The 15,832-nt window shown below is 44.2% G+C and overlaps 1 protein-coding gene across 1 annotated transcript in view; it reads left to right on the forward strand.

Annotated features, from left to right (window-relative positions):
- Positions 1-1,189: 1,189 nt before the first annotated feature.
- The window catches only part of JPH3 (junctophilin 3), an 86,272-nt gene continuing 71,629 nt past the window's right edge, over positions 1,190-15,832 (forward strand). The window contains exon 1 of the mRNA XM_082229194.1: positions 1,190-2,733. Within this exon, the coding sequence (XP_082085320.1) occupies positions 2,352-2,733 (382 nt within the window). The 5' untranslated portion in view covers positions 1,190-2,351. The remainder of the gene's footprint in view (positions 2,734-15,832) is intronic.

Genomic DNA, 15,832 nt, shown 5'->3' on the forward strand with positions numbered 1-15,832 from the left:
CACTGGTGCTGCTGTGGTCTAAACCACAAAGCCTAGGGCTTGCCGATCAGAAGGTCGGCGGTTCAAATCCTCACAATGGAATGAGCTCCCGTTGCTTGGTCCCTGCTCCTGCTCACCTAGCAGTTTGAAGGCACATCAAAGTGCAAGTAGATAAATACTGGCATTAGGGTGTGTGATGTATGAAACCAATTGGAGCCATTTGGGTTTTCTTAGAAAGGAGCAGAGGAAAAGAACTGTCTGCCGCCATGCTAGTTTTGAGGTTTCTGATTGGCTTTATTATTTTTGTTTTCTTTTTGCTGTTGGGGCCCTCCCTGGACTCACGCAACAACCAAGTGGATGGCCACCAAGTGGAACGGATTTAAAATGTGATTAGAGAAATTCTTGGAGGAGCCGGCTATCAATGGCTACTAGTGGTCAGAGAAGACAGTTGCTGGAATCTGCAGGAGGGCTGAGTGCTCTTGCATCTGGCTGGCGACTGGGAGAACAGGATGCTGGGCTACATGGGTCAGGTACGTCCTTATGACAGGAAGGATGTAATTTGCTTTAGTAAATAAATAAGTGCTCTTGCTGTTGATGCAGGGGTATACCTGGACTCCCTTGTGCCCTTGGCAAGGAGCTGTATCAGTGCCCACCCGTCCCTTGTACCCTCCTCCAAGGCACCCAAAGGAGCTTGCGCACCTTGCCTGGCCAGTTCAGAGCAGGAGAGGAGTGGCCCTGGGAATGGGCAGGTGAGCGGACTCCTAGCCACTCCAAGCCAAAGGGGCGATGTGTGATTTTTGTGCCCCCCTAGGCATGTGTCTTTGGCAGGGGCCAAACTGGACAACTCCTAGGTATGCCCCTGGCTGTTGTTTTCAAGTTAGGAAATTAGGCTTATTTAAGAAGGGGGATGGGAGAAGAAAGTATTGCCAGCAACAAAATTAAGTGAGGAGTGGGGTCCTAAGCATAGCCTCTTGCGTCTCCCAGCAAAATCAGTGCTACTTGTGAATGAATAAGCCAGGTTAGTGTTGGGCTATCATTATGGAAGGCAAGAGCTGCTCCCACTTGGTTTCCCTGAGAAATCTTTACCCTCTTCCTAGGCTGATAGATTGCAGCCTGCCAAATGCATTTTTTCTGGATGCTATCTCTTTCTGGCCTGCTGGAGGTTTTTTAGCCTCCTGTCTCTAAGGAAGTGAAAGAGAACAGAGAGATCTGCTGGGGGGGGGGCGAGGAGAGAGCGAGCGATGAGTGTTACGCAGTTCCTGTACCTTTAAATCTAAGGAGCTTGAGCTGAGACAGAGAGCGAGAGAGGCAGAAGCTGAGCCGGGGGTCTGTTCCCCTTAATAAGCAAGATCGGTCTCCACTGAGGAAGATGAGAAGAAGAGGGTGAGGAGGATGCAAGAAGACCTCTGCCCCTCCCAGACTGGAGATACAAAAAAGGAAAGAGAGAGAGGCGCCTCTTTCCCTCCATCCTCAATCTCTTCCGCCTCCTCCATCCCTTCTTTTTCTGCCACCCTGCTGAAAGAATCCAGCCCTTCCGAAAAGGGCATCTCTCCCTGTCTCTCTCTTTGAAGGCAAAATGTGGGAGTCGTTCCAAAAAACAAGCCGAGATCTAACGGAGTGAGAGGTTTGCTGTGGGTGGCGGTGGGAGGTGTGGGGAGGGGGGGAGGAGGAAGAAAATGAGAACAGTTGTTTTTGTAGGGTGAGGTGTAGGTGTGTTTGTGAGTGTGTATGTGTGTGTGTGTTTGTGTGTATGCGTGAGTGTGTGTGTGAGAAAGATAGGAAGAGAGTGTGCGTGAGATTGAGACAGACACAGACACTGCATTGCTGCTGATTCAGGAGTCTCTCCAGCAAAAACATAACCACCAAGATGCTGCTCTGCCTTGGACTGCCTGATCCATTTCTCCATCAAAACAGCAGCAGGTGGAGGTCACAGAGGGGGATTTGAGACCCTTCCTGCCGCCTGCGTGTTGCATCCTCCCCCCTCCCGCAAAACCAGGAATTCTTCTTCTTATATGTTGGCACTTGGCCTGTTTCTCCGCATCCTTTCTTTCCCTGGGTTTTGCCTCGGATGGTTTTAAAGGAGACTTGCTTGCACCAAAACCTGCCTGATTTGCTGTTCTGGACAATATTATTCTCCCTCTTTTGCTCCAATCCAGTCTCCAGAGCAGGAAGCCAAGAGGATCAAGGTTCCATGAGTCTTCCCCTTGAGAAAGTGTGAGCAGCAGAAATTGACTCAAGCAGCTATTTGGATTTGGTGCATTATTTAAGGTGTTGTTTGGGTTTTTTTTCCCCTCCCCTGGCGGCTGCTTCTCCTCCTCCCCTCTCTCTTTTTCTTTTCACCTTTTTGAGAATTTTCAAACTGAGTTACATGCATGTCCAGTGGGGGAAGGTTTAATTTTGACGATGGAGGGTCCTATTGTGGAGGCTGGGAGGACGGCAAGGCTCACGGCCACGGAATATGCACCGGCCCCAAGGGTCAAGGAGAGTATGCGGGTTCCTGGAGTCACGGCTTTGAAGTGCTGGGGGTCTATACCTGGCCGAGTGGCAACACCTACCAGGGCACCTGGGCCCAGGGAAAGCGCCACGGCATTGGTGTGGAGAGCAAAGGGAAGTGGGTGTACAAAGGCGAATGGACTCATGGATTTAAGGGACGCTACGGAGTACGTGAATGCACAGGCAATGGGGCCAAATATGAAGGCACCTGGAGCAATGGTCTTCAGGATGGTTATGGGACAGAGACCTACTCAGATGGAGGTAAGTAGCCCATTTGCTCCTTCTTTTCCTTGGTGTTGTCCAGTGGATCACCCTTCCATTTCTTTGCCAGGTTGTACTGTATCCTTTTAGGCAGCCCTGCCAGTTGAAAGCTTCGTTCTTACTGTAAGACAGAGAAAAGCAGCTCACCCAGGCAGGGCCCCTTCCCAATGGAGCCCTCTAAGTTCATTTGCGACCAGGGCTGTTTCTTTTCTTGTGCTCTGTTGCCTGATGAAGAGAAGGCCTTTTTTTGCAAGCTGGTTTGTTGGATAGAGTGGGGGGGGGGGTAGAAGGCTGGAAGGCATTCAAATTCTTACTCAGCTATGAAACTCCCTGTGGTGGGTTAGTCACTATCTTTCATCTAAGCTTACATTGTGGGTTGCTGTAAGGATAAATGAGGTGAGAACTGTGAAACATTTTATTTTTATTTTTTGCATATGGAAAGGAGCTTAGAAATTAAGAGCAATGGCTGTGAGGAACCAAACTATATCCAAAGTTGTATATGAGGAGGAATATAGTAAGGCAGGGTCAATAAATTGGTTAGCATCATAACAGGAAATGCAGGTTTTTGGTATCTGGAGCAAATGACCCAAGAGAGACCCCTTTACATGGATTAATCTGAGGCACAGTCTGCCAGGAAGTGACGTTTGGCTTCCATTCATTTTCATGAGGGTTGTTCAGAATGTCCCAGTGAATTATGCCCCCTGGATCAGATTTGTGTCTCTGCCACTGCCAGTCTGCTATCCTTAATTGTTGCCCATAATCTGCCACCTGAGGTGGTCACGTGCCTGTCCTATCATTGGACTGTTTCATGACTTGAAGGCATGACTCTAGACCCACCACTTGAACCTGTAGGTTCTTTCAACTCTGAAGCGGATTAGGTTTAAAAACAAACAAACACATAACCAAGGCAGCAAGATGCACTGCTGGATCTTCTCAATGCAGGCACTTTGAAATTCTCACCATAATGAAAACATATTGCAAGCTGCTATCGTTTTTTATAATTCCCCCTCCACACATAAAGCTCAACCTGATGCATCCAGAGCTTATCTGCAAAACGACTGCAATTCATAGAGTGTTCCCACATTGAGATTTCACAGCTTGATTGTGTACAGCAAGGGTAGAGGCCCTCAGGCCCAGAGGCCAGATGTGGGCCCAAGCCTCTCTCTCTAGGCCATACTCCTTCTTTAGTCATGTCCTTTCTGCCCAGGCCACCCTGCTCACTGGTCTTCCTTCACACCCTCATTGAGTGCTTTTGTGTGACTGGGATGTGTCCTTGAACTCTGATAATGACTTGCCTGCCTGTATAGAGCATAGAAAGGTGTATGTGTGTAGAAGTACATTTACATTTGTTGCTCTGGCCCCGTCCATCACTGACTTGCAGCTCCCAGAACGTTGCTCAGAAGGGAATGTGGGCTAGGGACTGGAAAAGCTTTCCCACTCTTAATGCAGAGAAACCCAGAGGCAGGTGAGGACAGCTGTTTTTGACCTCTGATGGCACTTTCAGGTGTATCAGGGTGAGTGGGAATGGGTACAAATACTAAATAAATATTTAGCAGAGACACAGAGAGAAATTATCTAGTTCTGATGTCTTATCCTGAGAAAACAGCTTTCTTTCTCTCAAGTGACTGAATCACTTGGTCTCTTGTTCACTGACAGTGTCCCAGCTCCCCTAGGTAGAAGGGGCCAAACCAGCTTCCAAGAGCCCCGTGGAAACAACAAGGGAGGCCTCTGGTTTTCATCTTATGTGTCTGTATCCAAACAGCTTTGATCTCCCTCACCCCAGCCCATGTTGCTTAGAGTGTTTTAAAGATTTTAGATAGAGGAAGAAAGAAAAACATCCAAGGCCTTTATCCTCAGCCTTGAAAGTCTGGATTGGCAGGGAGGAGGAGGAGAAGCAGTAGAGATCCAAAGCTTCAAAATGCAACTCTTTATAAACAAATTTGTTGTTCTGACTGGGGTAATAGCGGAATGGGGCAGTGGGAGGTTGGGAATGAGGAAAGAGGACTTTGATATGTTTTAACACTCTGTGCTGTGCTTACGAACTTACTTTGAAATGGTTAGAGCTGAGGGTTTTCTTGATTGAACACAGAATTTTGAAAGAGCATGGATACATTCTACATGTTTCCTGCTCTGCTTCTCTACCTTTATCATTCCCTAAGGAGAGCTGGGATTATTCCAAATACATGGTTTTCTATAAAGACAAGACTGAAGACCAGCTTGAAAAGTCTCTTAAAACCCAAGGGATGGTTTTTTAAAGAAGGCATCTGACCTGTCCATGCCTTTATCCAGAGCTCAGGTGGTCACGATGGAATCTTGCTGCAGCAGTACAATTCCTAATGAATTCTGGCTGGCTATGGAGTCCACAGAATAGGACATAAATTTGAATAACCCAGGAATTGGACAGAAATGTAAATATTCTGTCGTGGCTAAATTAATGTTGTCTCTAAAGCTAGAAAGGATGGGGGAAACAGACTTCATGATGTTTGTGAAACTAGTTTAGGAATAAATGCCGTACAGGTAGCAGAAACCTACCCAGCAAAGCTTTGGTAGAGAATTGTAGGGCAAGTGTGGGGAACTTTTGGCCCTTCAGATGTTGCTGCAACTCCCATCATCCCTAGTCATTGGCCATGCTTGTTGGGGCTGGTAGGAGTTATAGTTAAGCAATATCTGGAGGGCCAAAGGTTCCCCACACCTGATGTAGAGCCTTATTTTGCACCTATGATTATTTTTTTTAAAAAAAACAATATTTTTATTTTCCAAGATTTTTTTAAAAAATAACAACACTTTTACATTCAATTATACACCAAATTCAACTTGTTTGACTTCCTCCCCCTCCCCCTGGCTTCCAAATTCAATCATTCATCATTATGCATATCATTTTTTTTCTCTGCAATTTTCAAATCTTAATTATAAATATGTTGTCCATATTTAACACATCATAAACATAAATGTTACAATAACCCTGCTAATGTTTTAGCATATTTACAGTGTTCTTTAACATATTCTATAAATTTTATCCAATCTTGTAAGAATTTCTTCTCATCTTGTTTACTGATCCTATTGGTAAGGTTTGCCATTTCGGCATAGTCTATCATCTTGATTATCCATTCTTCCTTTGCCAGTGTGCCTTTTTCTTTCCATTTTTGGGTAAATAGCATTCTGGCGATCGTGGTAGCATACATAAACAGTCTCTTTAAGTTCTTTGGTATCTCCTCCCCCACTATTCCAAGCAAGAAGGCTTCTGGGTGTTTTTTTTAATAAAAGGTTATCTTAAACATTTTTTTAACTCATAGTAAATCATTTTCCAGAAGTCTTTTGCCCTTCTACAAGTCCACCACATATGCAAAAAGGTATCTTCATTATCTATACATTTCCAACATATATTGGTGGAATTTTTATACATCTTTGCAATCGTACCTGGGGTTAGGTACCAACGGTACATCATTTTCATATAATTTTCCTTTAAAGAACTGTATGCAGTAAATTTTAAATCCTCCTTCCACAGCCTTTCCCATGACTCAAATGGAATATTGTGTCCCAAGTCTTTTGCCCATTTTATCATTACGTCTTTAACCTCTTCATCTTTTGTTTCCCATTCCAACAGTAGCTTATCCAATTTTCAGACCCTGAGAATTCCTTCCCAAAGCCTCTCTCCTTATCACTTCTGAATATGTCATTTAATTGGTGGTATTGCAACCAATCTGTTAAGAGAAATTTTATTTCATCAAAATCTTTTATCCTCAATTTATTTTCTGTTTCTGTTAACAGATCTTTGTTTGTGGTCCAATTTTCTTTGCACCTACGATTAGCTCAGCAGTTGTCGGTGTAGAATCAAAACAGACATAAAAGTATGTCCCTAAAACAGGCTCATGTCTCATATGTCTTTTAATCTTGGTTCACCTGAGGATAACAAATGGCCTTAGTGGAATTCAACTGAGTTCTTCAAGGGGACTGGGCTGGCGATCAGTCCTAATGAACTCATGCATTCAGATATTATTGCATCTGGATGTATGTATGGTCAAGAATATTACACTAGGAAAGAATGGCTCACTGCTTGTCATGACAAAAAGAGGTAGCTGTTGGGAATTAAAGCTCATGTGCTGCTTTAATCCTTCTGATTTCTTAAGCTTCATCATTTCCTGGGATGTCAACACTGCTATCTGCCACAATTCTATTCTTTAAATTGTAGATAAATTTCAGTATTGTAAGCAGATCAAGTTTTATTAACAGGTTTAGACAAAGCAAAGCTGGTGTGTATTAAAGATCTGATCTGAAGAGTCTACAGACCAACAAAGGGGCATCAAGGTGCCAACAGGAGCTCAGCATTATTTACAAATGGCCATTGCTATGCGTACAGTACATTTTAGCTTGAATTTGGATCCAAGGGGTCCAAATACTTCTGTTTTCATCAGCTGTCCGCCTTATTGGCTGCACATTCCTCTTTCTACCCCCCCCCACATCCTATAACATGTGCCCATTCCTGTTGCAGCAATACACAGTTTCCTTTTGCTGTTATCAGGCTCTTGGAACTCCCACACAATCTCCTGTTCTTCAGGCACATGCGCATTGTCACTCTCGCACACTTCAATGCTGTCATACACATAATATTCACCCTTTGTACACATACCCACACACAGATGCTCACACCTCCGCATTTGTTTCATGTTTCAGACATGTTTGTCAAAAACAGACCCATAGATTGCACAATTATATCTCGCAGTTGCACAGATGCTTCAGAGGCACAGGAAAGGTATACTAGGCCTTGCAAGCACACAGATGCATTGCTCATACCCAGAAGCACACAGTGAATACCTTTCACATAGACACATCTCGTTTTCAGTATCACTCGGAGGCCCAGATCACAAACATTCCAAAGCCCACTTTTCTCGATGTCATGCTGAAGTTGCCACCTGCATGTAATCACATTTGTGTATTTGCTGTGCATCCTGGATATCTGCACTTGCATCCTGGGTCAAATACATCATACGCACAGCCACATTGCTACTATCAAACTGACTCTCCACATACATAAGCTTCCCTGTATTGGAGCAAGGGGTTCGGACTTGCGAACCCTTCCAGCCCCATGATTTTATACATCTCTAGCAATGCCATTTCTCTCTCAAACCATGCACACATAGAAAGAAGAAGCATATTCTTGCTTTTCCAGGGTACAAACCTTCACAGCAATCAAAGCAATGGACATTAGAGTGATAGAAGAGCTAAAGGAGGAGAGGAAAGTGAGTACTCATTTCATGTTTCTAGGACTGAAAATTGCACTCTCTATATAAGTGTGTGTGTGTGTGTGTGTGTGTGTGTGTGTGTGTGTAGCCTGCAAGCATTTCATACATGCCAGCAATCTCTATTTTAGTTGCTTTATATTTGGAAATTGAAGCAGAGCTAATTGAACAATACCAGAAAGGCATCCCAGTCCTGGAAATAACTAAGCAATACTATGTCAGGCTGACGTTAGCAACTCAAAATTAGCCTAGCCAATCATCAAGAACATTCTTTTTTAAAAAAACAAAAAAACCCCAGTTTTAATTTCTAGCAATCTAATCTCAAAAGAAGCACACACTCTCAATCTTTCCCCTCCTCATATCAACACTTCCCTTTTCAGGACCTTGGAGAGTACTAATTGAGCTGAATGGGCATGGATCAACTGGGCCCTGCTGCCATAAAATTTCCACTTATTTCAATCCCTTTGCCCCACCACCCTAAAATGAATGTGGTCTGCAAGCCTCAGTCTGTGGTTTATTGCAACCAATGCACTCTCCAAGGACACATCCAGATGGCCGTTGTGAAGGGGGAGATGCTGTAAGTGTATCAGGCGCACACCTGTCTCCTGTGGGTTAACTCAATCCTTCCCTGGCCCTGGAGGTCCCTGCCCTTCCCTGAACAACAGCAAGCATATCAGACTAGTATTAAGTCATTAATGGAGACTGCAGAGCTACAGGGCTTGGTATACGGCAACCAATGTTTTCTCCAAGGACAGATCCAGATGGCAATTCATATGGTGCGAATCTAACTCTGATAAAGTGGAGGGGGAAATGGTACTGCCATTTGAAGATACTTCATGAGTCAAAGACTCGTTTACTGATTCACATGCACAACTTGTAAGCCACCAAGCCAATTTCATCCACCTTGGTTGCCAGATGCTTCAGAGCCACCCTGTCTTTTCTGCAATCCCACACAGGCAACAAAACAGGAGGCTGATTGAGTCCCTGTTGCTTTTCCATAATGGCTGTGGGCACAGTTTGGGTCACAAGGTATATGTAGGCCTGGTGTACATCATCCTATGAAAGCTCTGTGGTGTTTGATCTGCAGTGGCTCTTTCTTACATGCAAGTAATCCTTAAATGCTGCCCTCAACCTGTGTGGCAGACAATGCATGTCCAAACCTCCCTAACCACTCTCCAAGTTTATCACACAACTGCCCAGCTGAATGTGCTGAAAGCAGTTGCTCAGCAATCCCAACCCATTAGGGGCATGGTCCAGCACATTTTTCAGGGAACAGGGAAGTTTTTTAATGGAACTTCCCCAGCTCCCCACTTTGAGTCATACCTTCCAGTAATGCAAACAGATTAGTTAGGAAAAAACAACAAGTTGGAGGTAAGAAGCATCTCCTTCCACATGTAATGAATTTTATTCTCCTGCCCTCTTGATTTGCACCAGATTTGGTACCCACACTAAAAGGCATATTTACAAGAATTTGGACGATTTGTTCTGTAGCCAAGGTTTCGTTCTGAAAATAAGATGGGTTTTTCACCTCACCACAGTGATAGAAATAGACACTGAACTCAGCTCTGTGGGTGTGTAGAGAGAGAGGAGTGGTGGTAAAGGAATATAATTATTATTCTTTGCTGCCATTGTTTATTTATTGCCTTCCACATATATATCTCAGGACGAAACATAACAAAAACTGAAAAACACAAGAAATAGATGATTTTTGTTTGTGTGTAATTATACAGAATGGACACCTTGGCAGAGACCTCTTCATCCAGCAGGGAAAATGTGGCAGAACATATAATTATGCCCCCCTCTCTCTTATTTTACTCTCTTTTCTTATAAGGCCTTAGCATTTGCTTACTTTCCTGGACAGCACATCATCTTCCAGATGGGTTTCTTTTTGGAGGCACAGTAGCTATTTCCCCCACTGTGCAGGCCACTGGAGTGCTCTGGGTTTGTAACTTAGGCTAAGTGCACATCCCATCTGCACCTATTTGATGATGAAATACTTGCCCCCATCCATTCCAGAGCCCCATGTGAACTTTGGTGTGTGAGCTCAGAGCTACCACATGTACGGGGCGCTTGTGCTGTTGTTCTGTAGAGAATAAAGAACTGTCGGCCCCCTCACCAAGCACAGAAGGGCCACAGGTCAGTGGCAGAGCACTTTGCATGCAGAAGGTCCCCCATTCAATCCTCAGTGGCATCTCTGGTTAAGTAGTCAGATAGCAGAGATGGGACAGATCTGCTCCTGAGACCCCAGAGAGCTGCTGTCAATCAGCACGGACCAGGGATAGGAAAGGTTGTGGCCCCCTCCAGATATTGTTGGACCACAACAGCCACCATTCCTGACCACTGACCATGTTGGATGGAGTCCAAACAGCATCTGCAGGGCCACAGCTTGCCCATTCCTGGGGTAAACAATACTGAGTTAGTTGGACCAGTGGTTTGACTCTGTAGAAGGCAACTGCATGTGTCCAGGCTACAATTTTGCAGGGTTTCCTGAGGAAAACAATGCATTAAAATGGTATAGAACCAACATAGTGTAGTTCAGATTATGGTGTAGATTAGCATTCTTCAACATTGGCTAAGCTGGCTGGGGATGGTGGGTTTTGTAGTTCAACTGCACTTCATGACCCAAAGTTGAAGAACGCTGGTGTAGATAATCACTAGAATTCTGTCAAATGGTGATTATGGGACCCACCCAGTACCTTTTTTTAAATTACACATTCCTGATTATTTGTGCTATAATGCTATGTGGGGGAAGGGCAGTGTCACACATGATCCTGCTTTTTATACTGTTCACACTTGCAAATGTTTCAGGGTGGTCACACTGCTTCATTTCCAATCAGTGCCTATCCTGTAATTACCTGCTGAAATCATGTAGCTTTTTATACCAGAAAAGTTCTAGTTTATTTTTGTCCTGCTTTTTTGTGCTATAGCCCCTCTGGAGAGCAACGAGGTGGTAGCTTTGGGGAAGCATTGCAGAACAACAAGTAAAGCAGAATAAATCCACCACAAAGGCACCATTTTTGTCTTAAGAACATGTTGCTGAATACAACCAAAATAAAACACCGGTCTGGTGGGGCCCAGTAAGATTTCCCTCAAGATGATGGTGAGGGATTGTTTCTTTTCCTGGGATGTTAGGTGTGTGGCAAGCACCCGCTTCAGCCCTTCTTGCTCATATTTCTCCCTGTCAGATTCTCATCCTGATAGTGAAGCATCTGAGCAACCGGCTGGTTTTTGTTAAGTGCCTTGGTTTTGCTGTTTACAATTCACCTCAGCGTCATGGTAAATGTACCATGGAACATTGCATAAGGAGAGAAAGGGCCTTAACTCGCCTGAGAAGTGGGATGAGATCACAGAGTTTGTGATGAGGATTATTGAGTTTGAGGATTAGTGAAGAGAAAGAGAGAGAGAGAATTAGCCAGATTCTGCTGTACTTTGTGCAGGAAGCGTATTAGAAATAATAAGGCAGCTGAATGCATTTGGGAATGTTTAGCATGATACATGCTGGAGCATCAGACAATTTTGTGGCACCGATCTTACCCTCAGAAGCAAAGTTTCTTGGATCAGGCTTGGATCAGGACAGGGAAATGGGCTGATTCAGGTGCCATTGATGCTGGGTGCTTTTTAGGTGAGTGGCCAAGATCCTTTTCTAGCCATAAAGCCTTGGCAAGTAAACATTTCTCAGCCTAACCTACTATGCTGGGTTGTTGTTATGGAAGAATGATAGAGGCCTCCATTCTCTGGAAAGGGCTACAGATATAATTTATGAATAAATGGCAGTCTAAGGTTGCACAGTGCAGAGCTCCTTCTCTCTTGCCACCAACTGTTCTTGTGCAAGGCTGGTCCAAGCAGAAGTGGCATTCACCTGGGGGGCATGGAACTCCTGGGGACAGATGCTCAGTGGCTCTTTTACAACCTGCCTGAATATTGTCATAGATACAGCTCCTTCTGCTTCTGCTGCTACTGAAGCACTATGGAGATGCCTGCCTGTTGCAGAGACACATCTCCTGCACTTTACTCCACCCCACCCCACATTAGCCCCTTGTGCCCCATGGAGAAGATCCTTCCTGGAACACCTGATTTCCAGAGCATCAGAAGCCACCCAAAGTGTCATTTAATCCATGGTAGCTTTTTTTTAAAAGCAGGTGTGGGGAATTTGTGGCCTTCCAGGTGTTGCTGAACTAAAACGCCCACCGGCCCCAGCAAACATGGCCAATGGACAGGGATGATGGGACTTGTAGTTCTGCAACATCTAGAAAGCCAAAGGTTCATCACACATGCTTTAAAGCCTCCTCCAACAGAGGCTCCCTGTCCAAACCTTTTTTCTGGACAGAGAAAAGAGATGCCACAAGCTATTTAAGGCAGCCTATTGCTGAACGGTGCTTTACATTTGGAGAGTTTCTTCCTTATATTCCACCCTGGAATAGGGGTCAGCAACGGGAGGCTCCAGCTCTGGTCTGGGTCCATCAGGAGGAGTTCTTCCTAGCTTTTCAGCCAAAGGAGGCGAGGCAACAGAACCTACTGGCTGGCTACTTGGGGGGGGGGTGATTGAGGTGCAGGTTCATTGCTCCTAAGCTTCTTATCAAAGCCCTCAGAAAAAAACTAGTTTCTGACAGGTCACCTAAATCAACCTTCTTGTAATTTAATTCTATTTCTTCTTGCTCTTTGAGAACATGAAAAGAATCTGGCTGGTCAATCAGGCCAAAGGCCCATCAAGTCCAGCATTCTGTTTTCACAGTGGCCGATCAGATGCCCCAATGGGAAGCCCCAAAGCTGGCCCTGAGTGAGACAGTGATTCCCAGCAAATGGCACCCAGAGCCATACTGTCTCCGTCCGTGGCAGTCAAGCATAGCCATCCCTGCTAGTGGCCACTCGTAACCTTATCCCCCAAGAATGTGTTGAATCCTGTAAAAAACATCAAGTTGGTGGTCATCATTGCATCTCAGGGTAATTAATTCCAATTCCATATTTTAACTATTTGATGCCTCAAGAAATACTTTTGTCTGTCTGTCTTGAATCTTCCAACACACAGCTTCATTGGATGGCCTCAAGTTCCAGTTTTATGAGAGAAGGAGAAAAAACTTTTCTCTTTACACTTTCTCTCCATCCTGCATAATTTTATACACCTCTGTCACAGACCCTCCAAGTGTTCCTTTTTTCCAGCAATGTCCCTGATTTAGAGAAGCTGTCCCAGTTTGTGATTTGATTCCAGAATGTCCCACTTTTCCTTAGGGTGTCCCTTTTTCATTGGAGAGATGTTGGAGGGTATGGAGTTATCCAACCCCCAAGCTGTCTGAAGGCAATCCTGTATAGGGAAGTTTTTTTTAATGTTTAATGTTTTATTATGTTTCTGTATATGTTGGAAGCTGCCCAGAGCATCTAGGGCAACCCAGTAAGATGTGTGGGGTATAAATAGTAAAATTATCATTATGGAATGGGATGTCCCTATTTTTATTGGAGAAATGTTGGAGGGTATGCTATCATGTCCCCTTGTACTCACATTTTCAAGTTTAAACTAAAAACCTCCAAGTGTTCTTTAATAGGGAGTATATTCACAGTGAGTTTAATATGCTCATGTTAGCTGTGAGCAACAATTTTGTTACAGATTGAGAATCCGCACGAACTGTCAAGCAGGAGGGACAGAAATTTGCCTTGAGAATATAGAGGAGCATTGTCTCTTGGTGGTAAAGTTTATTCTAGAGCAAACTGTGAGAGCAACATTGTACACACAGAGAGATTTTGTTTCAAATATCTATATGCTATTTTCAACCAAAAGAAATTATTGAAGCAGCTTTCAAAAATGTTAAACAAATGGGCATTTAAGCCAAATAAAGAAGCAACATTTTTAAAAATGGAGGGAGGGGTGATTCAAAGATACCATTCCACTAAGGCCTTTTGCCAGCTGCCTTAGGAATTTCCAAAGGTAATTCGGAATGCAGAGAAGGCCCCTCCAATGGGAGAAGGCAATACTGTTCCCAATATGCCCAAGAAAACTATATGAACAAGAGAAAGGTAATGCATACTGAGGCAGGCAGAGGAAAAACTCTCACTCCAAACTGAAAGTCCAATTTAAATTTTGTTTTGTGAACAAGATTGCCTGCATTGTCCAGTCTGAATGTTGGTTCATATCCTAGAAGGGCCAGAAACTCACCAGCTAGCCATAGGGCAATTGACTGATTTCTCAGCCTCAGCTTCTTATCTAGAAAATTAGTGTAATAATGACAAAGCCCACAGTGCTGTTTCAAGAAAGCGTTAAGTACAGATAATGAAATACACAAATATACAATATATGGCAAGAGGTTGTAAAAACTTGTGATGTGATGATTAACTTCACAAGGACCTCTAGTAAGTCTTAAAGCCTTTCTTCTTCATTTATGAAATGTGTGTAAGGATATAGTAACATCAAAAGCAAGGATGATTGTTTTTGCTTTGTGCTGGCTTGAAATCACAGGAAGTTGTCCTTTGGGAAACTGGTGAAAACAAGCCTTTTCTCTCAGGAGAATACCGGGCGGAGGGCCCAAGAGTTCAACAAACAAACAAAATGAAAGAAGGAAATTACTTGGGAGTGTATCACATAGGAGATCTGCCAGACATTGCCTTTAAACTTTGGTCCTCACTAGGCTTTTCTCTAATCACAGATTAAATATTGCAACTGGAGGTGGGGATATTATATTTTCCCAAAATTCAAGCAGCAGAATTTTTGTTGGGCAAAATGCTTTTCTCTCCTCCATCTCCTCTGCTAGCACCATCCCCTCTATTAGCAATGTTTTGCAGAGTGAGTGTCAATCCTTATTTAGCCAAAACTGCACCATACACACACAGGAGAGATTTCAGCAAGCATTATAGAGCTACCAAAAAGAAGAAGAAGGAAAAATAGAAACAAAAATGTAAGGAAGCAAACAGAAAACCCCCAAAACAACTCACCAAGGCCTAGTCATACACAGCAGGCACAGGATGCTGGCTGGCTGCTGAAGGGAAAAAGCTGAAAACTGGGGGAGGGAATGGAATGGAGTATCCTGGGGAAGGGTCTTACTGGCCAGAACCTTGAACAGGAGCATTCCATGTTGCACCATTATGTTGCAGGCCCTGCGTACATCCATTGTAATGGTGATGATGGAATGTAGTTCTCTGATTGTCAGGAAATGCTACTGAATGTGGCCAAGTGACTCACATAACCCTGTGCCTGTGCTGTTTTTTGTGGCTGCTTTTAAAGATGCACCTTTTAATGTTTTTAGAGGCAACGCACTCCCTCACTCAACCATCAGAGCTATTGAAATATGCACCTGTTTCTACACATCCTTTGCGGGGGGCAGGGAAGGGGGGAAATGAAGGGGAATGGGAAAGAATAGCTGTGCTTGTTAAAGCTGCACACCAAAGACTCTTTTGGAACCGAATGATGCCCTGCTGCACCTTTAAGAGCTTCTGCTGTTTCCATCTTTAAGCACCTCTGCTTTGAAACAGCCAGGTAGCTCACTGCAATATGCCGTGTTGTTACTGTTTTAATGCATTACATGCCTGAGATTCTCCAACGCTGCCACTTTGCATGGAAATGAATCCTGCATTCCAAATCCACCGTTGGAGGCCAATGCAGCATATTTCCAGACTCAAAAATCGAAATCCAGGTCGAAGCTGTGGTGCAGTGCGCGCTTTCCTTTCCTGCTCGGTAAAGATTCAAGCCAAAGCACCTCCCATTTTCTTCGTAGCCTTGTCTGCTTCAGGCACCCCCCTTCCCGCCCCCAGCCATGCCCCAGCATCCTTGCATTCTCATGTTCTGAGTGAGTCAGTTCCTTCTCTTCCACTCCATCTTCTGCAAATGCATCCTGAGATTTTTTTGTTACTTGTCTTCGGCAGAAGCATTCCCCCTCAGC

The sequence above is a fragment of the Podarcis vaucheri genome, assembly GCF_965113315.1.
Source record: "Podarcis vaucheri genome assembly, chromosome: 7".
NCBI lineage: Eukaryota > Metazoa > Chordata > Lepidosauria > Squamata > Lacertidae > Podarcis > Podarcis vaucheri.